Below are 27,775 nucleotides of genomic sequence, written 5' to 3'. Positions count from 1 at the left end.
ATCCGCAGACATTTCCATCACGTAGCTCTCGACCAATATCACTGGATTTAGATCACGGAGACCGCCAAGCCGGAAGGTGACGACTCGGTGGTTAAAAGAGCTGGACGCCGGCCAAGAACAAGTGGGGGCTGCGGTGGGCCCGGGGGCCATGTGAGGCGTCCTACGCGGCGCCACCTTAACCATCCACGTCCCCCTGTGGGCTCCCCGCGGTCGCCTAAATATTGTTGGCTTCCCCCGTCGGATCACGAATTAAAGCACAAGTCTGCGACTGCGCATGGGTCTGATGTAGAGTGATCAGGGATCACCCCCAACAAGTTGCCACTGCAGCTAGCCTCATCTCGAATAAGGAAACTATTTCTCTGCTCTGCTCTTCCCATGCTCAAAGCCATGTGATCTTCCTCACTTCCCTCCACCCGACGAGAAAAAAAAAGGAAGAGGAAAAGGGCAGGCAGCTTCTGCTCTCCAATCATTCTTCCTCTTCCACTTTACAGATTTTTAGCTAGCGCAGCTTCTTCAGGCGAATTAAAGGCGACCCGTTTTAATTTCAGGAAGCAGAAGAAAGTCAGCTCTGCCACAGAATTAAAAGGCGACCCTTTCAGGTGCTCGATTTGCTTCTCTAAGATCTTGTCGCCTCCTAATCTCATTCTCGTTTCCTTAATTTCGACGTCGTAAATGAATTCTTCGTGCGATAATAAAGTTTTCTACGTTAATTAATCTTCATCAGTGTTGCTTTCAGAGAGAGAGAGATAGAGGGAGCAACTGCAAGAGGTTGGTTGTTTGGTGTTTCCCCACCACAAAAATTAAATAAATATTTTGTAAGTTAATAAATTAATCGGATAGAAAACGAAACGACTGTTGGTTCTTATCCTTACGAGAGTATTGCCCTTTTCATCTTCGTCGTGTCTGCTGCTGTTGCTTAGCTTAGCTACCGACGTCGATTAGTTTAGTGTTTATTTAATTAGGATTTATTCATTAAGATTTGGGTGGCCACTGAGTCCGAGAGAGTCCGTGATAATAAACATGTATAATACGTGAAATGAGGCGTACCTCTCCAGACAGGTGAGAATGAAATATAATTAAAAATATTAATAATATATAATTAGTAGAATAAATGGTGCATAGGAAGACGAAGGAGCGAGCTAGACGACGGCGAGGAGGCAGACAACGAGGAGGACGAGCGATTGGGGATCTCCTCGGTGACCATTGAGACCAAGGGAGATCTAGGTGAAGATGTTTTTTTTTTTCATGCTTCTATTTTTACACAGGTATATATATATATACATTCTACTATGGTTTAGGGTTTTATAGTGATTTAGGAAAAACAAATGAAATAATATGATTAATGTGGTAGGTTAATTTGTACCTCGTGGATTAGATAAAAAATTGAGCTTTGATAACTATTATTGTGGATTGTCATGCTATTTATAAGGAAGGGAGTGTGCCCTCAAAGAATATACCTAATGAATGAAAAGAAGAATGGACTATGACTCTTGTTGGGTTAGCCTTTGTAATTAATGCACGCAAGTGATAAATCAAATTAAAATCAGTTTTTTTTTTACTTAAATCACTTATTTTAGTTTTAAAATTTTTAAATCACTACTTAATTTTATTTTTAGCCCTGTTATTATTCCTAGTTGAGTGTTATAGTGGAATTAATTGTTTTTTTTAAATGATTAATTTATATTTAAAAAATTATTGTTCCTAATACAGAGAATTATATTGATATTTTAGGACATGAAGATAATTAAAAAAATTAAATAAACATATAAAATTTGGTTTAATATTATAATTTTGGTTAAAATGTTAATTTGATCTATTATATTAAGAGTAGACAAAAATGAAATGGGATATATGATTTGGATATTTCAAAATTTTTTCAATATGGTTCAATAGAAAATTAAATTAAAATATAAATTAATCATGCATTTATTACAAGACATTTCGGGTTGTTCAGAGACAATTGCAATTAAGTCTTTGGTGATCTTGTCTTTAGCGTGTCGAGTGAAATTATCCAATATATACACATGGCAGAGATTTTGGGTATCTGTTTGGCCTTTCCTTTTTTGGATTCCATTCCGTTCACTGATTGGTGAATCAGGTTCGATCCGATCCCAAAAGTGTCATCAATTTTGATTCATTCCAACTGAAGTGGTCCTTGGTTCCAAGTAAGAAGTGGTTGATCGGTGAATATGTTGTTTATTATTAATATTAATATTATTTTTTATTTATTGATTGCTTTTTTAATATTGTATAATTTTATTGCAGGAATGGAGGACAAGTCCCCGGCGAATCGACCCACAACTTCCTCATTGGTCATACCTACTTTGCCGCGCGACTCTCGTGGGTCGCTGGAGGTCTTCAACCCCACCAGTTTCGCCACTCGGCCCCACCATGAGCCCAAGAACCCATCTTCCCCCTTCGCCACCTGGCAACCGCGCTCCGACCCGGTGACTCAGCCCCAACCGCCGCAGCCACCGTCCGCAGAGGTCGACGACGACGTCATCCGACCATGGTTGGCGCTCCCCTCCGGACCGACGGCGGCGCCCCCGCATCAGCACGACTCCGAGACTATCTCTGTCGCCAGAAAGACTTCCTCCTCCTCAGTCGCCGTCTCCCAGAATGCCGGAGAGGCAGCACAGCGGGCGGCGGAGTGGGGATTGGTGCTGAAGACCGACGAGGAGACGGGGAGGCCGCAGGGAGTCACCGTGCGGAAGTCGGGCGACGAAGCCGGCGGCAAGGGCGGCCAGCATCGGGTTTCTGGCGGTGGTTCGTACCGGAGCTCCGAGGATTCAGATGCGTCGGTGCTGGCCTATGGAGGAAGTAAGGAGAGGGGAGGGATCCCTAGGGTGTCGGAGGAACTTCGGGATGCGCTTTCGGCCTTCCAGCAGACCTTCGTGGTGTCCGACGCTACGAAGCCCGACCATCCCATTATGTACGCCAGCGCTGGATTCTTCAACATGACCGGTTATCTAGCCAAAGAAGTCATTGGACGAAACTGGTATGCGAAAATTTTGACCTAAATCATACTGTGAAGTTATCTTCTAGATCTTTTAGGTGTGGTATGCGAAAATTTCTTGGAGAACTTTTACTGCTCTGATAAAACTTAAGTTGAGATTTTGCTTGTTTTCTCCGTTGGTGTCAAAACAGGAGACTAGGAAGGTTGATAGAACTTTATATTATCACGTAGGCAAGCAATTTTATTAGCGAAATTCATCTTAACGAGAGGATGTGTAAGCTAAGTATGATAGTGATGGAGACGTGTTGGAGCATCTTTAAGACTTTGGTATGACTTGGCCAAAGTTGATTAGAAGATATCATAGGTTGATCTGGCAAAGAGTTTAATTACTTTGATGCTTTTGTGGAAACTCATTTTGTTGGTAGGAGAAGGTCACTTTCAAAAAGGTGACACATTAAACTACTATTTCATATATTGTCCAAAGGAGAAAATTAGCATTTCAAACTAATGAATTAGTTACTGAAAGCTAGGGTATGAAGGATCAATCACCTGGATGATGATCTTGGCATTGCAAATTTAGATGAAAATCCAAATCATTGTAGGATGTTTAACGCTTTAGGTTTTGAAATAAGGTGAGCACTCATGGTAATTGGTGGTCAATGCTGAACATATTACAGTTCTTGTCATTGTACAGGATAGAATGCAACTTTTATGATTTGTTATTTAGACTCAAATTTGTGTAATGCATCATTAAACTAGGAGAGTGTGTTTGAGATATTTAATGCAAGTGTGACGAGATCTTAAGGAAATCACTCTAACGTGGAGGTTTAGGGTATTGATTCAATTAGACTCAATTTGCCTAGAGGAGAAAAACACATGAGGTAGGTACTTTTTCCCTGAAGAAGTGGAAAAATTTGTTTCATCAAGTTCGTTGGATTTAAAAGCATACCACTATTAAAACAATGATTGAAGTTCTGGAGGTGATTAATGAGCTGTAGATTCAAATGACTAGATGGTTACATAAATATGCCTATATCCTCTAGAAAAATCACAAGACTGTGAGGTGGGTAAGACACATAGTGAACTCAAATGACACAGTGCACCTCAGATCATCAAATGGGGAAAAGAGTAGATCTATTAGTTACCCATGGTTGAGGATCTAGGGAATCTTCCTTTGTGTTGGAGTAATGCCATCACCTAGAACGGGTTCAGTAAGAGATGTGAATTGGCTGACTTTGACATATGTAGTAGTGGAGTAGGTCAAGAGAAGCAAGAGCACTTTGGAGTATTATCTTTGAATTTTCATATGGAGCAATGAAGCTAGAAGATCACATTGAGGTGGAGATTTGTTGGGCTGGATTAGTTGGGCCACACATATCCTTAGAGCATGCAAGTGTGTGCTTAAGTGCATGCAAACAAGCACCTTGGCCATGTCCCAACCAACCCTAATTTTTTTTTGTGGATTTCTTGTTTTTTCAACTGGGTTGACTACTGTTACAAGTTGTGATGTTTGGGTCCTGTAGGGTACATACATAAATCATCTATGTTTGTGGGTTCTGAAAGGAGAACAGAATTTATGTATAAAAGTTTTGTTGCACATTTATTATTTAAACTTACAATTCTTGTGTTTGCTGGACTTTTTTGCAGCCGCTTCTTGCAAGGTTCTGGAACTGATCCATCAGAGATTGAAAAAATAAGGGAAACACTGTCAGCTGGTACAAATTATTGTGGTCGTATTTTGAATTACAAGAAGGATGGTACACCATTTTGGAATCTTTTGACTATTGCTCCCATCAAAGATGACGAAGGAAACACCCTCAAGTTCATTGGGTAGGATACTAGTAAAAAGGTTGCTCTCTGTATGATGATTATGAGAATAACAAAAATCATCGTTGACCAAAAAGAAAAAAAAAAATTGGAAAACAAGGATCATCTCGGTACCCACATCTATCATCCAACCTAAATAATATATCATTTTTGCTTTTGGCTACAATGTTGCTTAATAAAATATCTCATATTGAATCTTTTATATGCTTGGCACTAGTCTCTAATGGTCTAACGCTTCTGCAAAGTGATTTATACCCTGTGTAGATTCTATCTTACAAATGAAGTTTTTGATTGTTTTCTCATAGGATGCAAGTGGAAGTTAGCAAGTACACGGAAGGATCTAAGGATACAATGGTACGACCCAATGGATTACCAGAGTCTTTGATTCGTTATGATGGTAATGAGCCTTTTCTGTACACAAAGTACACCAATGCATTTAATTCCAATTTGTAAACTAACTTCCAGGCTTATGTTTACTTACATAAACAAATTTTGCAGCTAGGCAAAAAGATAGAGCACGCAGTTCACTTTCTGATTTAGTAATGGCTGTAAAGGACCCAACCAGACTTTCAGAATCAAGAAATTACACTCATATGAGGAAATCTGAAGGTGGTGGACAACCTGTGGCATCTGAAGTTCCTGCAAGGAGAAAATCAGAAAATACCACTTCAGTCAGGCGCAATTCACGTGGTGAAACAAGATTCTCAATGCAAAAAATTTCTGAATTACCTGACCCTACAAAGAAATCAAGAAAGTCGGGATTAAAGTCCTTCATGGGGTAGGTTTGATAATGCAGTGTATCTTTTAGAAGAATGTACTTGTGCCCGTCTCAACTGAGTAATCACCCTGTTTAAGCTCTTTTTTGTCTACCATCATCCTGTTAGATGATTCTAATATATTGCAGGCGTCCTTGTAGCAATAGAGAAAAACACATATGGAACAGACGACTTCACTTATATCTTGTGTTTATTGCTTGCAGACTTATTGGCTTAGGCCATGGAAACAGTGAAAAACATGAGCATGCGGTAGCTATTATGGAGGAAGAACTATTGATGGAAAGTGATGATGAAAGACCAGAGAGTTTTGATAATGTAGAAAGAAAAAAGGAGATGAGACGGGGCATTGATCTTGCCACAACCCTAGAACGTATTGAGAAGAACTTTGTCATCACTGATCCAAGGCTTCCTGATAATCCTATTGTAAGATTATTGTACTTTTCATATCGGCTGCATGTTTGGTTGTTTCTGATGGAAAACAACCTGGTATGGAAATTGGAAACAGGAAGAAGTTAACATTTCAAAATTTTCTATTTCAGATATTTGCATCAGACAGTTTCCTAGAACTGACAGAATACTGCCGTGAAGAAATTTTGGGAAGAAATTGCAGGTGGGTAGGATGCTATTTTTTTTTTCTTGCCACCTGTTGTATTTTATGGATTATGAACTTTGACTCCACTACAGTTGCTTTCAAGTACGCAAATACAGATCATCCTCCTGTACATAACTGAAGTGAGATGGTAAAAATTGAATTGTGAAAGCTGATTTCAGGCACCACATTTTCCCATATGATTTGCTAACATGTTATGCTAAATTCTGTTTTTCTTAATTTTTTTTTTTGAATCTACTTGAATAACTACACTAGCTGACATTAATGACTTCAGAATATGAAAGGGCCTTGATTCACACTTCAAAATTAGACTTTCCTGTTTCTTTTTAACTTTTGGTTCTATTGGATCTGTAGGTTTCTCCAAGGCCCTGAAACTGATCCAGCTACTGTGAGGCAAATAAGAGATGCTATTGACAATCAAAGAGATGTAACTGTACAGTTGATAAATTACACGAAAACCGGTATTGCCTATTTGTTTATTTAAAACATGAAATTACTGTTCAGCCTGGCTACAATGATTTCATACTACTGTACTCTCTGCTATTTTTCTTAATGGAGATAAATTGATAGAGATAGTATCTCAAGGAATATTATATTCCCTATTTATGCTATTACTATCACATGTTGAATTGCATTTGCAATAAAGTTTTGTCAACAGTATTCTAGCCTTGGTTAGGTTGGGTAACTAGGGCATTTGATTTACAATTTTCTTGTAGCACTCTTGTAATGTTCCAAGTCCAAAGCTTCTTTTGGTTAAATGAATCTAGATTTCAACTAATATTATTTTTCTGTAATAATCATTGGATTCTCTGAATTCCTAAATATTATTTCTTTGATTGGGACACAATTGACACATACTCGAAAGATTAAACCACCAGTTTGGAAGTCTCTTTTCCACTATCTGTGGCATTGTCATATGCTAAAAAGAGAATGTTAAAGAGCTAGAATACATGTTTCTTGAATTCAGTTGTCATGTTTAACAAGTTATAATCAGGTATGCCCTTGAGGCCTTGAATTCCGCTTGTTAAGATAGTAAACGAAGGGAACTTTTTAAAAGTAGCATGAACATTTTCATGGATCACAATGCATTTTGATAGTTTCAAAAAGTTGACTAATTAGAGTTGAATTGAAGGTGTGAATGATGAGAAAGACCAATGAAATTTAGTTAGATGAAAGAAATGCACTTCAACTAGGTTGTACCAACAACACACTTTTACATTTAGCTCAATGGAGGGATCAGAGCTATATAACTGATCTCAAATAGATGGAACATATGGTTTGTTGTATCTAAAAGTTTCTTTGCACAAGCCTTCTCTTCAAAAACCATCGTTTTCCTTTTGCACTATTGTCTTTTGCTAACTCTGTTTTTTTTTACTCTCTTATTAAAATGTTTGCTAGCTAATCATCTTAAAGAACATTTTTTTTAATTCATCGAAAATCATTATATAATTTTAAATGTTTTCATATGTTAGGTAAAAAGTTCTGGAATCTTTTTCACTTACAGCCCATGCGTGATCAAAAGGTACATCCATAAGATAGGATTATCCTTTTTGTTGTTCCAGAACTCCTCACTTGTGTTACTTAGTCATATATGTTGGTAGATTTACATATAATTCCACCTCTTCTACAGGGGGAAGTCCAGTATTTTATTGGAGTCCAGTTGGATGGAAGTGAGCATGTTGAACCACTTCAGAACTGCATACCAGAAGATGCTGCCAAAGAAGGTGAAAAGCTGGTAAGTAGTTTTATTCACCTGAAGCTGTCAATTAACATGATTACTGCTAAGTTGAAGTTAGATTTTTATATCTTCCACCACCAAATAAAACAATTTACATAGATTATTCTTTGTAAATTTTATGCCTTTTCATGCTAGTGAAAAATGAACACTGAAAAGTTGCCTGTTATTGTATGATGCGTAGAAATTATTTATATTAAGGCATCAGGCTTCATATCTTTCTCTGCTAGCAAGTGAAAAATATTGTTGATCCTTCAGCTTAGAACTCTAGATCTTGAGTATGCAGCATTGTGAATATCAAGCCAAAGAAGAAAACTCAAGCTTTATTCATTGAGAATTAGGATGAGAAAAAGATGCATCTGGATTTTACTATTTAGAAAAGGCATTCAAATAATATAGTAACTAAAATTGACTTCTCATGAAATAAAGGAGAAAAAAAATACTGGTCTGCCAATTTCACTTATTGGAAGGATGTCCAAGAAAAGGTAATGAAGAAATATCTCCACGGACATATTAAGTTAATTTCTACTTATGCTTGGAAATGATGTCCCAATAGAGATGTTGACAACTTGGCGGTACCAGGAAGAATCATGCGGTTCAATATTTTGGGATAAATTTAATGTTTTCTTTAAAATTTTGAGGTCTAAGTTTCTATACTTTTGTTTAAGTTTTAAGAGTTGTTTTAAATTTTAAAGTTATTTTTTGGTAAAAATTTGTTCAATATTTTTTAGAATAAGGTAAGCTGGTATTTTATAAAGAATTAGTCCTTTAAAAAGAGGCTAGGATCTCACATAATTGATTCAATCTTCCAATGTATGATATTTTACCTCTCTTCTTGAGATTTCAGTGTTCTTTGTAGTGTGGTCCTACTTCAAGTTGGCATCAGTCTGGTGCTTTATCAATTTTATTTTTTTGATGTTTTCATGTCACATAGTCATCCAGAAGCAGTCTAACCATGACCTAATAATATCCCTTTATAATTGGTACCCTTTTACTTTTTAAAAACAATTTTGGCCTGCACAATTTTTCAGTTCATGTCAAGTAACCTTAGATATGTATAGTTGATAAGTGGGTTTGTAATCTTGACATGTTTAAAGGATGAAGAGTTCATTATGGGTTTCCCATCTTTGCATTTTTCATTTCCCCTTCCAATTTTTAGTTTTAATTACAATGGGGGTTGTTCGGCATTTAGGTGAAAGAAACTGCATATAATGTTGATGAAGCTGTTAAAGAACTCCCAGATGCTAATTTGGTAAGCTTCATTAGTTTTCTTTTTTTCTTAGTCGTTATTATTCTCATTATATTTCGTGATTATGTGCAGAAACCTGAGGATCTATGGGCTAATCACTCAAAGGTGGTTCTCCCAAAGCCCCACATGGGGAGTAATTCATCATGGAAGGCCATCCAAAAAGTACGTGATATTAAAGTATGCAAGGCTTACTTAGGGCATAGAATTTAGTTAACATCACAGATGTCCACTCCAATAAATTTATTTCGTAGAAAAAGTCCAATCTTTAAGCTATCATAGATTGAGGAAGGGAGATCTTACCCTTACATAGAAGAGAGGCTATTTTCATGAGTTCAACCTTGTTTTTCTATGTTGCAATGGAGCAATATTTCTGCTGCACCATTGTTTACCTACTGTCTTTTACTGTTAGATTCTCTTTAGAATATTTTTTTTTCTATTGTTTTCTGTCAAAAGAAAAAAAAAAAGAAAAGAAAAGAGAAGAGAAAGGATGACAAATCTTTTCATTAAGTTACTTCATCTTAATAAAACGGTAAATAAATTTCTTCTTACAATCAATCCATCTTGAGGGAGGAATCTTTTGGTTGAACAAGAAAAACTTGTTACATCAGTTTCAATGATAAGAGGCACTAGTCCACAATTAGCTGTCTTGACAGAAATCAAGTTAGATAATTCAATGGATATTCATGGCTTTCGTTTCTTTATTGTGCTGTTTAAATATTCAGTTTTGCTTTTCTGCAGGTTCTGGGGAGTGGAGAAAATATAGGATTGAAACATTTCAGTCCTGTCAAACCTTTGGGCTCAGGGGATACTGGCAGGTGACTATTTTCTTGATGAAGTTCTCTTATTTACTTTTGGCCTATCACACAAATTCGTTATTGTGAGCAAAGTTAGAGCACCTTCTAGATGACAATCTACCCCAACCAAGCTTCCAAAAAATAGAAACAAGAATGGCTAAAAGTTTACCGCAATCAATTTTCCTCTTAATGAAATTATAATCCCATTTAGTAATGAGAGATGATGGAGATTATACCAACATGATATGCTTGAATTTATGCAAGAATCTTAAGATGTAAAGGAAAAGAGATAGTAGGAAAAAGAAATTAAATTTCTGTCATTAAGAATTTTGACATTTTTTTTCTCTTTCCTTTAGACTTTTTTTCCCCAAAACACGCAGCCAAGCTTATTTTCCACCCTAGTTTTCATGTCACCAGAAAAGAGAATATTAAGAATTTTGACGTTAAGATGGTACGGGCATGTACTTAGACGATCAATAAATGTTTCAGTTAGGCGATGTGAAACTACGACAAACATGCATATCAAACGAGGAAGAGGAAGACCAAAAAAGACTTTGTTAGCAACAATAAAACAAGATAAAATTTATTTAAGTATAGATGATGATATAGTCGGAGATAGAGTCAATAATATAAAAGGATTCATATAGCCGACCCTACCTAGTGGGATAAGTCTTGATTGTTGTTGTTGTTGAGATGTTTGGAAATATTTGTAAATATTCAACATGGGTAACAATATGTTTGCTTCAATATTTGCCATTTAACCAATATAATCAACTTTTTTACTATGAGAACATATGCTTATAATTCTAATATGGAACTTTGAAGTTATTACTCATTTTATTTTATCTATTTTCTGTTAAACTCTTTATTCAGTCTACTTATATTTGTCAACTCAAATTCATTGATCTATGGACTCTATATGCTTTGGATTGCAGTGTCCACTTGGTGGAGTTGGTAGGTACAGGAGAATACTATGCTATGAAGGCTATGGATAAAAATGTCATGCTCAACCGTAACAAGGTAAGCTCCATTGTGTTAATTGACCATGTACTTGATATTATTGCATGAAATTGGCAAATTGTATGGATTCCAACAGGCTTTATGTTGGGAAATCCAACTATCTTGCTGCCTAGTTCAGATCAGTTTGACTCTGGTTCCGCCAGAACTCATCCAATTTGAGTAGGAATTGATCCTGATTTGAACCTGAAGCAAACCAAATCAGTCTCTAACTGATACAACCCTCAATTGGCCAACATCAAATTGAATCCAAATAGAATTCAAATTCAGTTAAATCAGCACCCAAACATCTTGGTTCACCCCTAGATAATCTTAATTCCTGTTACTAACTCATACTTTAATTCTTCTAATCCACAAATAACATCCTAATTAAACCTCGGAATACAGCACCAACTTGATAGGTTTGACCAAGAATTAAAAATGCATAAATTTTATGGTTCCAATTTCCATTTAAAGTTTAGATCAAGCTGAATTTTGGCAAGCACTTATACAAATTGAGTACTCACACGACTACCATATCGCATGCATGGTTTGAATTCTTATACCATGCCGGGCGAAACAATTGAAACGGATCATTCCAATAAATCGCCGAAACTTGATAGCATTGGGCACCAAAGTTTAAAATCTCGAGTTGTGTCATAGTTTTGATCTTTGTTTAGAAAAATGTTGTTCCAGTATCGTGCTGACACTCAGATGCTTGGTGCCGGTGACAAATTGAAGGTTAAAGGAGGAAGGAGATGAAACAAAGGAGACATTGTGTGTGTTGAGTGTATCAAGTTTCGGTAATTTACTGAAATGATATGTTTTGACTATTTTACACGGCATAGTACAAGATTTAAAAACTGCTCGGACTCCTTTCTTCAGCTCTATTCCATTACCGGCACCATGCATCGGCACCGAAATAGGATCATTCCAATCAATCGAAACTTTGGCACGGCTCAGGATTTTGAACCTTGATAATATGGACACATTATGGTCTGGTAAAGTGATGGCCAATTAACCATCACTTAGATTTTATTTTAAACATCATGTTTTTGGCTTTAAATTGTTATAAAACAATGTCACTATAACTAGGCGTTGTTATTATTATTATTAATATTGTTATTTTTTTTCTTGTTTCTTGTTCTTGGTTCTGGTTCGGGAGTAATGTAGAATTATTCTGGTTCCAAAGAGCATTTAAAGTTCAGATCAAGCTCAATCTTGGCAAGGGATTGGGCAGATAGAGTATCAACACCACTAGGGTATATCATCAACCATCACTTAGATTTCATTTTAAACATCATTTTTTGGCTTTAAATTCTAATAAAGCAATGTTAATATATATTGATCAAGTAAACTAGCATTATTATTATATTGTTATTGCTATTGTTTTTGTTCTTGTATCTTGTTTCTTATTTCTTTCTTGGCTCTTGGTTCTTGGTCTTGGTCCTGGTTCTGGTCCCTTATTTTCTGGTTCTTGGGTCTTCTTGTTGTTATTATTATTATTATTGTCATTATTATTATAATGAAGAGTTTAAATTTTAGTTTTAAAATATAATAATGGAGAATGATGTCTCTTGGTTTGGCTTAAAAAAAAATGCTTTTCTTTTCCAAAGGAAAAATATCTTTTACTGACTGAAGTTTTGTTTATCAACTGGAATAGTAGAAAGTAAGTAAATACTCTATTTGGTGCAGCTTTTCAAGAGATAAATGGAGACTAAACTTCTGATTGTATTTTAAATTTAATTTTTATTACCCTCTACATATATGCCGTATGCACTTTCTTGCCTTTGTGTATTGGCTTGCATCACAAAAAATTCCTGAGTTATTGTATAATGTACCTCAGAAATATAACGTTTACTTTTCAAAAATTAAGAAATGGATCAATTTTCAGAGTTTGTTTTCATACTCGATGCAATTGAAACAATTGTTTCCTATAAAACTTCTATGGGAAAAGGTCTAGGTCTTTGTTTTCATTATTGTAATTCTTCTTTTCCATGTCTTCTCTGTTGCTAATAATATTTAATTTGATGCATCACCTGCGTTTTTATCATTTCATGTTTCTTTAGGTGCATAGAGCTAGTGCAGAAAGAGAGATCCTTGATATGTTGGATCATCCTTTTCTTCCTACATTATATACATCCTTTCAGGTAGACAACCCCAACTTTTATTTTATTTTATTTTTTTATTTTTAAATCCTCTTTGCAACTAAGAAGCTGATTGAAACTATCTTTTATAAACATCATGGCGATGATAATATATAAATAGGAAATTTATTATTCTCTTAAAGTTTGCTAGACTAGCAAACCCGGCAGTTCAAAAATGTCTGGAGGCTAGATTCACTTCAAAGTCCCTTGTTTTTTTTCCCTTAATAAACTTAGTGGAGCATAACATATAACCATATCCGATTCTGATTGAGATTGTATGTAAAACATTATTGTACTCATTGCATCACAGACTAATCATAGTTTTGCAGCCACCTATTTTTAACTACTATCTAAAGGTATTTGTTGATGCAAAATATACACTAATGTCTATCTGAAGCAGTAATAACCATGTATTATTATATACTGCAGACCAAAACACATATATGTTTGATAACGGATTACTGCCCTGGTGGAGAGCTTTTCTTACTACTGGATAGGCAACCTGAGAAGGTCCTCAAGGAAGATGCTGTTAGGTAGCTGTCATACGCACATCTTTTAATTGGTGATTCTTGTATTTCTTACAAAATACATCTAAATAAATTTAAATGCATCATAAGTTACCTGTGGAAGTAATAAGGCATTTTTGAGATTTTGTTTTTCTATGTGACCTAAAAATGCTTTTCTATAATTAATATAGCTAAGCCAGTTAATTATGGATCCTATCTTCACTTGCATTCTTATAATATTAATTCTTATAATGCTTAAGAGAATTAACAGTTCCATTTTCAAGTTCTCTGGTGTTGGTTATAGTTGGATTCTTATAAATCTTTTTGCAATATAAGAAACATAAATGTATCACAGATGGTCTTACGGTAGTGTAGATGATAGCAGGTGACAAAGGAAGCAAAGCCTTTCCAAGTGTGGCCTACTCAACATTCTTTTGTCATTTCGTTTCTTTATTAATCATTTAGCAGAACCGCCAATGACAATAGGAGTCATTTCAAGTTTTTTCTTAATATGATTTTTTTAAGTGATGCTATCATTTCTATTATTTCCTTACTAGAAGAATGTTTGGTTAACTTAGATTACGGCTTTGTGAGGTGTATTTCTAAACATTAAGCTTATTAATTGTCTCTTCTATATGCAACAAGATGAGGAAGAAGATTATGTAGATCAGCAGATATGCATTGTTGTTCTTGATTAGAGTGCCCATCTACCATGGTATAAAGTGGTTTTCCATCAGGCAATATGTAATGCATGCAAATCTATTGACAACTCCAGCAACATGCTTGAGTACGAGTTGTCAACTCTTAATGGCCAAGCCATAAGTGCCAAAGTAATGAGCAATTGAGAACTTGATGCAAGACCAACATAGGAGGATCCAATCTTCAACATGTTATAACTTTTGACTCGGATATCGGATCAAGGCTTTGTTTGCGCTCACGCGTAACTCTTTCGAATATCTACATTTGTTATGGGTTGTAACCCATAACCGCCAAGTTTTGGGTCTGAAAAACACTGTTTAGTACCTTTTTAGAGCCACCAAACTTTTTTTCTTTCTATTTTTAGTAATTTCTATTTTTATGGTATTTAGAGTATTTTTTTTGTATGTCGAGTATTAATGATTTAGGGTTTGTCTATATAAGCGTCCTATTTAGCTGTTTGAGGATTATCCTCTATATTGAATAAAGTTTCATTTTTTGGTAAAACCTAGAGAACGACAGGTTTCTCTTTGTTTTCACAGTTTCTCTTCTTGCCTTCTCCTAAATTCCCCCATTTCGGTAGCCCGTAGATAATCGCTATCCTGCCCGGCGTCAGAACTTCATATGTTTCCATTGTCCCATATAGTACCTACCATCTTTTCTTCATTTAAAAAGTGCACATCACCATTAGCTGCATAGCTCGTTATGATTTTGACTCTAAAAGGAGCAGTAGGCTTGTACCTCAATTTGTTTCTCATTTTTTTTTTTCAACTTTAGAAGGCTTCAGCAACAAGGAGCACACCATTACTTTGTTGCACTTTTAACAACTCAACTATCATGGTTTCCATATCTATAAATCTATAACTTCAAAAGTTGATTTGCAAGCACCATGATTAGCCTGGATTGGGTTATGAGGCCTGCTTTGCAGTCTCTCTGCTCATATGAGCATTTTGATCAATTTAAGCTCATCATTCATGATAGTCCTATGAACTCACTGACAATTTAAGCTCTTTATCCATGTACAATTGTTCTTACAATGTTCCTGCATATCTAACCTGCCTTTGATTTAGTTCCACGAGAATTTTGGCTAGAGGAGAGTTTATAGGCTTTGACAAGTGAATTACCATTAACTTGGGTTTATTATGTTTAAGGTTTAAAGGCTTGTTCCAGACTTGCTGGTATCTGTGCCAAACGCTAACAGTAGCATGCTACTAGTGGGAAAAGAGGAGTGTTGTAGAAGAAGATACTCGGTTGGTGCTTATGCTTTTCAGTTGGTGGAGGAATGTAACTTACTTGGTCATGGTAGGAAGAAGGTTTCCTTTTTAATGCAAAAAAGAAGTTTCCTCCCGCCTCACGTGCTGCTTTGCTATCTGGGAAGAGATTGTTCTTCTCTTGCCTATGTTAAATAGTTGGTTTTTGTGTCTCATGAAGTTCCCTTGTGTTGGTTGGTAGTAGGAGTAAGATGTTTTGATTGCGTTAACCAACATGGAACGCAATGGTTTTTTAAAACCATAGTTATAGTTAGTAGTAGCAAGCCTAATTGTAGGCATGGTGAGTTTTGTCTATGGATTGTGGTAGTCAAGTTGCCATTCGTTGTGCCTTAGATGTTGCTGGTTAGAAATGATTATAGGCTATGCTTGGACATGGGGATGAAGACATTAAGCTTTACCTGTGGGAGATTTTAATATAGGTATTCCAATTAAAAAGGTTTGCCTATGGACAATGGTGGTTTAGTTGCCATTGGCTGGGCATTACATGTTGCCGGTTAGGAATTATTATATTGATGATTTTACTTGGACATTTGACGAATATATTAAGCTTTAACAGAGGATGTTTTGATCTTGCAGATTTTAGTCCCACTTTGGAGGTTGTGAACTAATGAAGAGGGCTCTATAAGCGTAGTTCAGTGAATTACAACAGATAATTTGAGCTTAAGCATTTTGTGTCTATGGTTGGTACAGAATGACTACTCTTGATCTATGCCCCACTGACATAGATCATCCAGTACTTAGTCGGTGTGACGAGAGAACACAGAGAACTTGGACTATTCTCTTATTGAACACAGTATAGCCCATTTGAATTTCTTCAAACTCTGATTATTGACATTGTTATTCATTGGAAAAAGTGTTGCAATTGTTCTTTTCTTTGAAATATGTGTGCTCTAGTATTTCAAGCAAAACCCCCATCAATATCTTGTTTTGAAGGCCTTCATTTTCTGTTTCTAAAGAGTAATTACTCTCTCTTAATGCTTCTGAGAGCATCCTATTTGTACAGGTTTTATGCTGCAGAAGTAGTTGTAGCACTTGAATACCTTCACTGTCAAGGTATGCAGATAGCTCTTTGTAACTCTCAGCTGTTAATTCCTATTCTTGTTCTGAAAAATGCATCCTTTCTCAAGTGACTAAATCATCAATCTTGGCACAACACCAACATTATATCATTTCAGGTGGGGCCCAAAGTCTGGTTTAGAATGATATTTCAAACCTTGATTCCATGTATATTTATTTTTCTTGGTCTTGTAGTAATGAAGAATAACACCTTTAGTTTAACTTCATGAACTGGTTAAATTTTTTCTGTTGAATTCATATGTCATATATCAGTGTCTTTCTGTTGTTCAAGTATGTTTATTTTCTATAGGTATCATATACCGGGACCTAAAACCAGAGAATATCTTACTTCAGAGAGATGGCCATATTTCTTTGACAGATTTTGATTTATCATGTTTGACACCTTGCAAGCCCCAGGTGGGTATATTATTTGATGCCATCATATATGAAACTGGAAATGCCATCTTTATGTACGTACCTTCTTTACTGCATCCATCTCAGCTTTTCCTGCCAAAAGCTGAGGATAAGAAGAAACAGACCAGAGGGGCTCCTCCAATATTTGTGGCTGAGCCAATGCGTGCATCAAATTCATTTGTTGGAACAGAAGAGTACATTGCACCGGTATGTATTGGCTGAATGAATAACTAGACAACATCTTCCTTGATATACAACTACTTCTACAGATATAAAATTACACATTTATTAATGAAAATAACTTGTGATGAAAATTAATGCTTGGTTTTATACTAACTGAAGACCCTGTTTACCTCTTTACCACTATATAAAGAAGTGCCATGACTTATCATGTCGTGAATGAGTTTAGTCCCACATTGGGGCATTTTAATTTTAGAGTTTATGTGAATTCCTAATTTCCTATATATACACGTAATAGGTATCTCTTACTTAAAAAAAAAAAAAGTAAATCCGTTACCTTAACAGCCCCCCTAGTGCCGAAATAGGTGTCTCTTACTAGAAGCTGCATATTGTTGAGCCACTACTTTTCTAGGTTAGCTTCTCCAAAAGAAATCCCCTGAAAAGGAGGTTGTTGATGTCAATGGCCCCCTCTCATCCAATCTATCTATGTTGACATCGGCTCCAATAACATGAAGATATCTTGTGGCTCGAACCAGTTCTAGTACACTTGTTACACTTGTTTCTTCATGAAGCTGAATTCCGACAGCATCCAGATGACATTGGTCGATTGTTGAGAGTACATGGTTTGAGTGCCCATGATATCCCATTTGTCCATTCCCTAGCTGCCACCCTTCATTCAGCTCGCCTCTTGCGTTTGCCAAACAACTAAAAGCTATGTCGCAATCAAGCCATTTGTCGATGACCACCTTTCCTCGTCTTGGATCTCCATTTGCTTCTTGGTCTTAAGCTCTTCTTCTAGCAACGGTCGACTGTCACCAGATCTACTCTATCAGCACCATATTCTTCACATGTGGTTCAACCCAATTTTTATATTTTTGATCTATGGTTCAAGAAGTAGCACTTGCAATCAAAGTGTTTGTGATTATGTTTATGGACATGACCTAGCTTAGATACAACATAGACATGGATGTTTTGTGCTAAGATGGATTAACTGTATAGTACTAGAAGTTAGCATTTAGATGCAAGTAGCTGAAGGGCAGAAAATACTTTCTGCATTAATTCTATCTATATTTCATGTAACTGTTAATTGCAACATAAATGATTTAGTTGGTTTAGCTAAATGACTGTCATTCTCTGCATTAATAAGTTTGCTATGCTTGTTTTGTGAAGTTTATATTTCTATACTATATTTGTTCATACAAGACCAATATCTATGATCTTATTTTGCAGGAGATCATTACTGGAGCTGGCCATACTAGTGCAGTTGATTGGTGGGCACTCGGTAGGTGGTATATTTTGTGGCAACACATTACCCAGCTTTTACTATGTTTTATGGCTTCTTTAAGTGCATGTGTTTGTTTGATATTATTCAAACTTGTTGATGCTTTGGAACATAAACGAGTGAATAATAGGAATTTATTAATTCACAATAGTGAATACACATCAAACATATGGATTCAATAATGGAGTAAGTTAATGGTCAACAAATAGGAGGGCAATAATTGAGAGCGCTTGCAGTTTTCCCTGTATTTCAAAAGATTGCCTTGTCCATTCAAAACATGATTGATTAACTCGGAAATTTCAAAAGTTGGTCTGGCATCTACAAACATAGAATGATCATATTTGCACTGCTTGAAGCCAACAACTCCGATTATATTACTGAATTTATCAAATCAAGCTCTAGGGCTTTGTTTAAGACCATAAATAGTTATTCTAAGCCTGTAAACCATAGTAGCATCCTCCTCTTAGCAACATACCATGGAGAGTTCTCTATAAAAATGGTCTTGTGCAAATCGCCATAAAGAAAGACATTTTTCACATCTAGTTGATACATCAGCCAAGATTAATTTACAAAATTCTAATAGAATTCAGACGAGTAGTATGAGAGAACGTCTAGTCAACACTATAAGTTTGTGTAAATCTTTTGCCTACTTGACAAGTTTTGTATCGATTAATAATATCGTCAGTTTTATACTTCAGAGTAAATACTCAACAATATTAGCGGAAGGTGGTGCAATCACAAGCTCCCAATTACCACAAGAGATAAGGGCGAACATTTCTTCATCCATTATAGTTCGCCAAGCAGAATGTTGATAGTAGGAAGTTGGAACTTTTGTAGATGAGAGAGACAACAAAAGCGCGGAAAGCAGGACCAAGGTAATCAAACGAGATATGGTTAGGCAAATGATGGGTAGTGCAAGAACAAATACCTTTACGAAGAGTGATGAGCAAATCAATATCGGAGGGGCGAGGAGCATCAGGAGCTATAATAAGAGGAGACGAGGGACACGAGACAGGTTTTGGCCGAGAACGCCTCGTATACACCCGCAATTATTTAGGAGACGGAGCATTTGTAGTGAAAGATATGGATGGTGGGATTGGTGTTGGTTGAGATGTAATGTATGGCTGAGCCAAATGGGGAAAAGTATGGTTAGACTAAAAAAATGTAACATCTGCACAAGTGTAACTGCGGTTTGTGAGTGGGTTAAGGCAACAATATCCTTTTGTGTATAAGAATATCCTAGCAGGATGCATTTAATAAGCGAGGAGACATTTATCCAAACCAGGAGTAAAATCATGAATAAAACAAACACACCCAAATATGCGAGGAGGCACAGAGAAAATAGGTTTGTATGAAGACATGAGAATAGGATATCCCCATGTAACACAGTAGATGATATCCTATTTATAATGAAGCACGCTGAGAACAACATCACCCCACAAATACTTAGGGACATGCATGCGATTGAGAAGTGTATGAGCTACGTCTAAAATATGATAGTATTTGCGTTCAACAATTCAATTTTGTTAGGAAGTATATGAGCAGGACGTTTGATGAATTATGCCATGAGAATCACCAAATATAAAGTTTTCTGAGTGAACTCAAGTATCAGTACGAAGTAAGGGTGTCAATTCGAGTGGGTTGAGTTGGGTTGGAATTTTTTTTTTAACCCGACCTGAACCCGAATTCAACCTGAAACCTCTAAACCCGAGCCTGACCAACTTGAACCTAACCTGAATAACCCAAAAATCCGATTCAAAACGACTTTTGTTTTTTGCTATTTTCCCTATAATTCTTCACTTTTATCTTAATACTTCATCATTATCATACTAACATTGATACTAATATACATAAAAACATCTTAATTTTCAAAATAAAATTCGATTTAACCCCCAAAAAACCACTAACCCCTAAATTCGGGTCAACCCTGGTCAACCGAACCTGACTTGAACCAAATCCGAAAATTTTTAACCCGAAAACCCTCTAACTTGAACTCGACTCTAACCTGAAAATGCCCAACCCAAACTTGATTTTTTTCATGTCGGCTCAGGTTGGGTTCATTTTTGACACTCCTAGTATAAAGAGTGTGCAAGTCAGATTTTTATTTCATTATAAAATGATTTTAGCACGAACCTCACTTCTATTTTTGAGTAAATATAACGCCATACGGGAGTAATTATCAACAAAAATTATGAAATACTGAAAGTCCCCTCTAGATTCAACTCTACAAGGTCCCCAAACATCACAATAAACAAGTTCAAAAGTAATTCTAAAAGAAAAAGACGTGCGATGGTGTTTACCAAACTCATAGGAGTCGCACTGGAAATCAGTAGACTAAACAGGAACTAAACTTTTAAGAGAGAAAAGAGATGGGTGATCTAGATGACAATGCCACTGATAATGAGATAGTTGCTGAGAATGGAACATGCAGGTGTAACAGAATCTAGATAGTATAGGCCATCACTCTCATGCCTTCCACCAATCAACCTCTTCTTTTACATGTCCTGAAAAATATAATAGGATAGATAAAACGATGCAGAATAGTTGAGTTTTTGTAAGGAGGCTTATGGACAATAAACTAACAAGAAATTTAGGTGCGAAGAGAATATTATCAAGAGTGATATGACAACACCTGTTCCCGTAATCGGAGAATAGGTACCATTGGCTGGACGGACAAGGGATAAAGATGAGAAATAAAAGAGGAAGAGAAAACATACTTGTTACCGGTAATATGGGCAGAAGCATGGGAATCCAACATCTACAACTTATTATGAGATACAACAAACACACTCTTGTAGAGGATGAGGCCAGGTAATGCCAGTAGAAGAGTGAAGCAATTTCTCATAATTAGTATGAGAAATAGAGACCATATCATTGTTAGGCGATGGTGTCGATGGTTCGTTAGATGCACTGTTAATCCAATCAAGCTTACCAAACTTCGCCTAACACTTCTCAGAGGCATGGTTGGAATGACCACAGTGAACACATGAACGACCATCCCTGGTGGCATCAGTTCCATGACCGCAACCACCATTACTACCCTGAGAGAACCTTGATTATGAGTAGCCATAGCCAAAGTGTTGGAAGATGGCGAAGAACGGGTGTCAGGGCGGCCCGTGGTCACACGAAGAAGCCGAGACAAAGCATTCGATAACGTAGGAATGTTATCACTTGCCAGTAGATTATCCCGAATCGGTCATAGAGTGGAATCTAAATCAGAACTTTAGGACCAAGAATTCCTCCCGCTGATTCTTTCGAGTATGAGTGTCACAATAGAGAAGATGGTATAGTAGAATTTCATTAGCACCCCCCTTAGGAGCAGCAAAGTAGTTACTAATAGATTTATTATCTTAGCGAAGAGTTTTTTATATAATTCGAAAATACGAGAAACATTCTTGTCATTCGAATACATGCCTCATAAATCCCACATCTCTTTGGCAATTTCCACGAACATAACATTAGTGCTCACGGATTCCTCCATACTGTTAAGGAGCCAAGCCATAACAGAACAGTTGTTCGAAACCCAATTTCAATATTTTGGATCTTTAGGGTTACTTAGGAGGGCCTGATAGAATATGCTCCTTTTTCTTGTGGGACCAGGAATACTTCAAATGAACGTGACCATAAGAGATAGTCGGTCCCATTCAATTTAATGGTGGTAGTCAAATTAGGTTTAGAATCTAAAAACGTCATTGTAGGAGAAAGTCGAAGGCAGAAACCTGAGTAGTAGTAGATTAGAATAGTAGCAGAGTTTCGGGTAGTGGTGGCATGAGGACCGTCAGTAGCAGCAGGAGGAAAAAAATGAGCAGAGAAGAAAAAAAAAACAGAAAATTAGGTCAGAGAAGGATCAACTTGCTCTACTACCATGTAAAAGAGAGAGGTAGGATAATTTTATATCTTTTTTTATTTGTGTAGGTATTTATAGACATAGGACACCTTATAATTATGTTTATCAATTGTTAATTACAATCAATTACAATCCTGACACAATCCCTTCAATTAAGCTAATCAATTACAATCCCTACAATTAAGCTAATTACACTAAAGTCTATAGTCAAAGATGCTAAAGTATGGAACAATGATCATGACTTTATTCATGTAACTCATTGTTACTTGAATGATTTAATCAATATCTTACATATATGTTTGCTCGTTTGCAGTTGAAATAGTTGGGAGTCATGTTTTGTTTTACACTTGCTAGCCAGAGAGGAAATTATTGTTAAAACAAATTCAATCTTAATATTGACATTGCAACTCATCACGCATCCCTGATGTCGTCCATGCTTGACAATTTTTCTGCCACTATGTCTATCACTCTCATGCTTAAGAGTGACCTCCATATTAGGAGTGGGGCTAGTCTCCGCACATGATGATCTATGAATGCTTGGCTTCTATTTCTGTCACTGTTAGCAGTCAGTTCTTAAAATATTCCTTGAAGAACCAAAGAACTGTGATACTTTAGGAGTTTTGACGGCCTCAACTCCTCAAGGTATCTGCTGGCAAGAGTAGTTTCACTCTCATAATACCTCCATCAGGGAATGCAATTGTTATACTTCCATTGCTAGTGGTTAATATAATTTAAGTCAACTCCTCAAGGTATCTACTAATTAACTTGTTAGTGGTTAATGCAATTGTTCCATTAGCTTGATTCATGTAGCCATTGCTAGTGGTTACTACTTGTTACTAAGCTGTACACCATCAGTTACAAGACACTAATTCGATGCAGCACATGTTACATACTGCATATACTGCCCAGTATGTCCTGTGGTTGTACCACCAAAATTGAGTGATCTGCCTACTAGTCAGCCATGGGGCAGGTAATTCAATTGTTTCAAGTGGTGCAATATGAAATTTGAAAGTCTCTGATGAAACTCAATTTCTAGTAGCTATTTACATGAATCAAGGTACTTTTTTCCTTTCATTACTTAATGAAAGAAAATACCCAGAAATGGATGTAGAGATGTCAATTGTTTTTCTTAAATAAAAAGAAGCTAGAACATCCTTTTGATCTCCTTTCAATAATTATTTCTAATAATCTTACGAATATATTGTGTTGGAACTTATTGCATCTCTTCTTACATGAGTACCACATTGACGAGTTGTGCATCAATTTCAGTAATTTCACTTACTAATTTTACCACACATTCTACTTTGTTAGGCATTCTTCTTTATGAGATGTTGTATGGTTATACGCCATTTCGAGGAAAATCTAGGCAGAAGACATTTGCTAATGTTCTTCACAAGGACCTAAGATTTCCTGGAAGTATCTCGGTGAGTTTATTTTCTGTTTCATCAATCGAAGTATTTCTATCAAATTACAAAACTGGCAAAATTCTATATTTTTTTGTAGCAATATATACTTAGTTACTTCTAATCTGTGATGAATCTGAATATTTGCAAGTTAGAACAAATCATGTAAGCACTCTGGATGATCATTTGTCCTTTTGGGACTGTTGCTGAGCTCATATATTCATAGAAGTAATTTTATTCTCCAATGAACAAATGTTTCAAAACTAAAGTGAATAAGTGTTTCACGAATAAGAATTAGAGGAGAAGTATGATATAAGCATATCATAATGATTGAATAACAAGTAAACAAGTATAACAGTAGATGCTCTATGGTGTTCAATATTAAGCCTAAGCTACAGATGGTGCCAATTTATACACGTGTTCTTTAACACCCAGCAGCCTCTCCATCAAAATATACTTGAGCATGGATCATGAACAAATTTGTAAGAGATAGTAAGCCCAAGGTACATGGGTTTGCACAAACTGAGTCCATATTCAATGATTATTCAAGAATACTTAAGGATAAGACGGGGTTCCTGACAGTTCCATCTCATACACTTCTTAAGATTTGATTTCGATATTCCTTTACCTTGAAAGATTAGCTAATAGGTGACAGGGACAATGCAATTATCATTTCATGGTTTAACCCTTACTCCAAAATTTTGATATTTGCAACTTTTCTTGCCATGCCAAAGGATAGTAGAATTTTAAATTAGTAGAATTTTAAATCCTATTGAAGCAAATGATAGTTAATATAACTTGATATTTTTTTGCGCTTCTCACCATATTGGAATCAACTCCAAATTTTAGAGCCTTATTCCTGGAATATGATTCTAAATGCAAGGTGTAAGGTGATTGATTGGGTATGAACAAGAAATGTTTTAGCAATCTGTTCATTGATTAAATAATTTATTTATTGCATGCATCCTCTTATTGGATGTGCACGGTTGATCTGTTCAGAATTTATGTTGTGAATTTAGTTGAATTTATTCTACTTTGCATGATTGCTAAGTGTTGGCATTGTTATTTTGTGCAGGCAAGCCTTCCTGCAAAACAGTTGATTTATCGGTTGCTGCATAGGGATCCTAGAAACAGATTAGGCTCATGCCATGGAGCTAATGATGTTAAGCAACATCCCTTTTTCCGTGGCATCAACTGGGCTCTTGTGCGTTGCATGGTAGGATTATTTTGCTCAAATATATGCCATGATGTCTGTTATAATCCTGGCATTGTTACCTGTTTAAGCTTACTTTGTTCATGTTATATGTTTTTGGCATGCATTTTAAGATTAATCCTTTAAGTTGTACAAGTAGGAAAGCAAACACAAGCTTAGTTACAACTCTGAAAGAACAAACTGACAAATTTGCTAAGGTTGCACAACTAAATCGTCTCAGTGTTGGACATTATTGTTTAAAAGATTCTATTATACAAGGTTCCTGTTCATAAGATGATCCATCCCTGTGCAAACAAGTTCCCATAATGTGAGTTCTCTCTTGTGAACATTTTCTTTTCATTTTGGTCCTTGATTCTGCTGAGGAAAGACACCTAACTAGTTTCTAGTTACCTTTCTACTTTTCTGTCATTGCTTCATAGCTTATCTATAGAAAACCCATAATACATGCTGCTTCTATCCTTGGCAAGTCTCTCTGGGCTTCCATTTTCCCTTCATGCTTGACCTTGGAACATACCTTTTCAAAAAGTTTGGTCCTCAAATTAGCCATTTCCAACTTACCAATTCATTGCTTCTGTATTCTCTATCTCCCGATCTGGGTTGCCACAAAATGTTTGACAGACTCAAGGGGGAAAAAGTGAAAATGAGGCTGTTCTCTGCCTGCCTTTGGTTGCCTAGTGTAAAGAACAAGATGGAAAGTAGGACATCTCTTGCCTGTCAGTTTAAAAAATGGCGCCAGTCACCAAAAGTTAGTACGAAGGGTTACAGAATAACAGAAAGGACGCAATATAAACTCTTCACCTTTGCCGCCAACACCAAAGTTCTATTCAAATAATTTTTATCCAACCAATCTGTCTAACTAAAACCTTTGATGCTAGGAATCAAATAGTAGCTTGTGTACTGAATTACTTTTCATGGATATTTAATACAATAAATTATGCTGGGATCTTTCTCCATCTAAGAGACGGTTAACCAATAACCCTTATTGCTCCTCTTTGTTACTGGAAGTTCTGTATAAAGATTAGAATGTGTTTTTCTTTCATGATAATCAAGCAAGTGACTTGTGTGTTTGATTGCTTTAGAGATTTAGATATTAATGAATGATGCACCTTTCTTTGTTCAGAACCCTCCCAAGTTGGTCGTTCCTCTATTTGATACTAAAACGGCGGAGGATGCTAAAATGGCAGATCCAGAACTAGATAATCTGCAAACTGTCTTTTGAGCGAGGAGGTATTTGCTTATATTCTCGAGCATGTTTTATATAAGCACTATATTTTATGTATTTAATACACCCTTGAGTCGATCGCAAAAGCTAATTCTTTTTCCCAGAGTGACTGTTTGGTCGTACATTGTGATGGCAACCCCCGTCGGCTGGGTATCTCTTGGCATGCGACATATCTATAAAGCTGCATGATTTATGCTAAGGTGGTTCTACTCCATGCACATATCCTACTTTCTTTTCTGAGGTCTGATTTAGCTGCTACAACTAGGACAATTAACAGCAAGCTAGGAATGATATTCTTAAATTCTAGCGGTTGCATCTTCTTGTCGAACAGTTTCACTTTCCCCCCTTAATTTATTGTATTTGCTTTGTTAAATAATTACTCGGATCTAATGTTAAACTAAGGTTTTTATCTACACCCACGCATTTTGACCAGCTTTACTGGTAAATTGCAGCAGCATATCGGAACTGGCTTTTCCAGATTAACATCTTGGTAGATTTATTCTGAGAACTAGGAAAGTGTATTATAATGCTCCGATATTAATTTGATATCGCGTGAAATCAGTTAAGAACAAGAAGGATCGCTAAGAGAAGAATGCCCTTGTGGCCCTAAGCTAAATTTAAATTAATTAATTGCTTAAGTTTATCAACTTCATAGTTAATGCACTGTCCAAGACTATCTATCGAGTGTATTAAGGTGGTTAGCTGTTTATAGCATGCTCTTAGTTTATCATGCGTAAGTTAATTCTCTTTGTACTATATGTTTAAACATTTAAATTGTCTATGTCCCAGGCTTGTAGTCAACTAAGTCCATTCAGATAGATGGTTGTCGGGATCAATTGTGCATTTGGTTCTATAGAATTATTATTTTATATTTAGATAGATCGGTTGTTGGGGTAAAGCTCGCTTGTTGCATTTGGGCACAAATTCAATCATTTACGTATTTGTGGCACAGCATATAAGACAGCATTTGGGTGGATCTACCCACTGAAAGAAATCTCATGTTCTTTGATTTTGCACATCAATTTATTATAGAACAAAAATACAACACCGTTTAAACAATATGCCCAATCATTCTTTAGAATAATATCATATAATCAATGGTAGGATAATATATTTGTAGTCAAGTGTTTGGTTCATCATATACATTTTTAGGTCAAGCATTTCTTCTAATGCATCATATCTTATCGTTATTTAAGTTGGATGATAATGCATATGTTTTGCACTATGTATATAATTTAGATTCATAGGAGGATTAATTAATTAATTTATTAAATGATACAATGTGTAATACATTTTAATTCATTTTATAAACATACAATATTATATATATATAACAGTGTCACGATTGCATATTGCTTCTATACACCTTTTAAAACTTTGAATAAAAATATCATAATTGGCAAAGGACTAAATTTATTATTGTTGTCTTTTTCCGTCGTGGAAGAGAAAAATAATGCACCAACAAAATTGATTTCTTCCTGGTTATCTAGTTGCTTAAAAAAAGTGATTTGGCTTTTTAATAATAATAAGTGCATCCGTAACGCTAATGCATTATAATATTCATTATCTCATCAAAAGATATGGGATTCATTGTC

The 27,775-nt window shown here is 36.0% G+C and overlaps 1 protein-coding gene across 2 annotated transcripts; it reads left to right on the top strand.

Annotated features, from left to right (window-relative positions):
• The first annotated feature begins 267 nt into the window (after window positions 1–267).
• LOC121988719 (phototropin-1A-like) lies at window positions 268–26,593 on the top strand. Of its 2 annotated transcripts, none has more exons than XM_042542296.1 (24): window positions 268–599; window positions 2,266–2,998; window positions 4,604–4,786; window positions 5,089–5,180; window positions 5,282–5,561; window positions 5,763–5,982; window positions 6,099–6,169; window positions 6,524–6,630; window positions 7,642–7,691; window positions 7,800–7,904; window positions 9,097–9,156; window positions 9,226–9,315; window positions 9,892–9,968; window positions 10,883–10,967; window positions 13,013–13,093; window positions 13,520–13,623; window positions 16,567–16,616; window positions 16,930–17,036; window positions 17,121–17,240; window positions 18,444–18,495; window positions 23,654–23,766; window positions 24,821–24,961; window positions 26,079–26,185; window positions 26,285–26,593. In XM_042542296.1, exons 2-23 carry the CDS (start codon window positions 2,268–2,270, stop codon window positions 26,175–26,177), a joined length of 3,018 nt encoding a protein of 1,005 aa, XP_042398230.1. In that variant the 5' UTR covers window positions 268–599; window positions 2,266–2,267; the 3' UTR covers window positions 26,178–26,185; window positions 26,285–26,593. The 2 variants fall into 2 exon arrangements, with proteins under 2 accessions (XP_042398230.1, XP_042398234.1); XM_042542300.1 differs by lacking the exon at window positions 268–599 and adding an exon at window positions 1,123–1,224.
• Window positions 26,594–27,775: the final 1,182 nt, after the last annotated feature.

The sequence above is a fragment of the Zingiber officinale genome, chromosome 1B (genome assembly GCF_018446385.1).
Source record: "Zingiber officinale cultivar Zhangliang chromosome 1B, Zo_v1.1, whole genome shotgun sequence".
NCBI lineage: Eukaryota > Viridiplantae > Streptophyta > Magnoliopsida > Zingiberales > Zingiberaceae > Zingiber > Zingiber officinale.
Note: the sequence above shows the minus strand (reverse complement) of the source record. Positions and strands in the feature narration are given on the sequence as shown.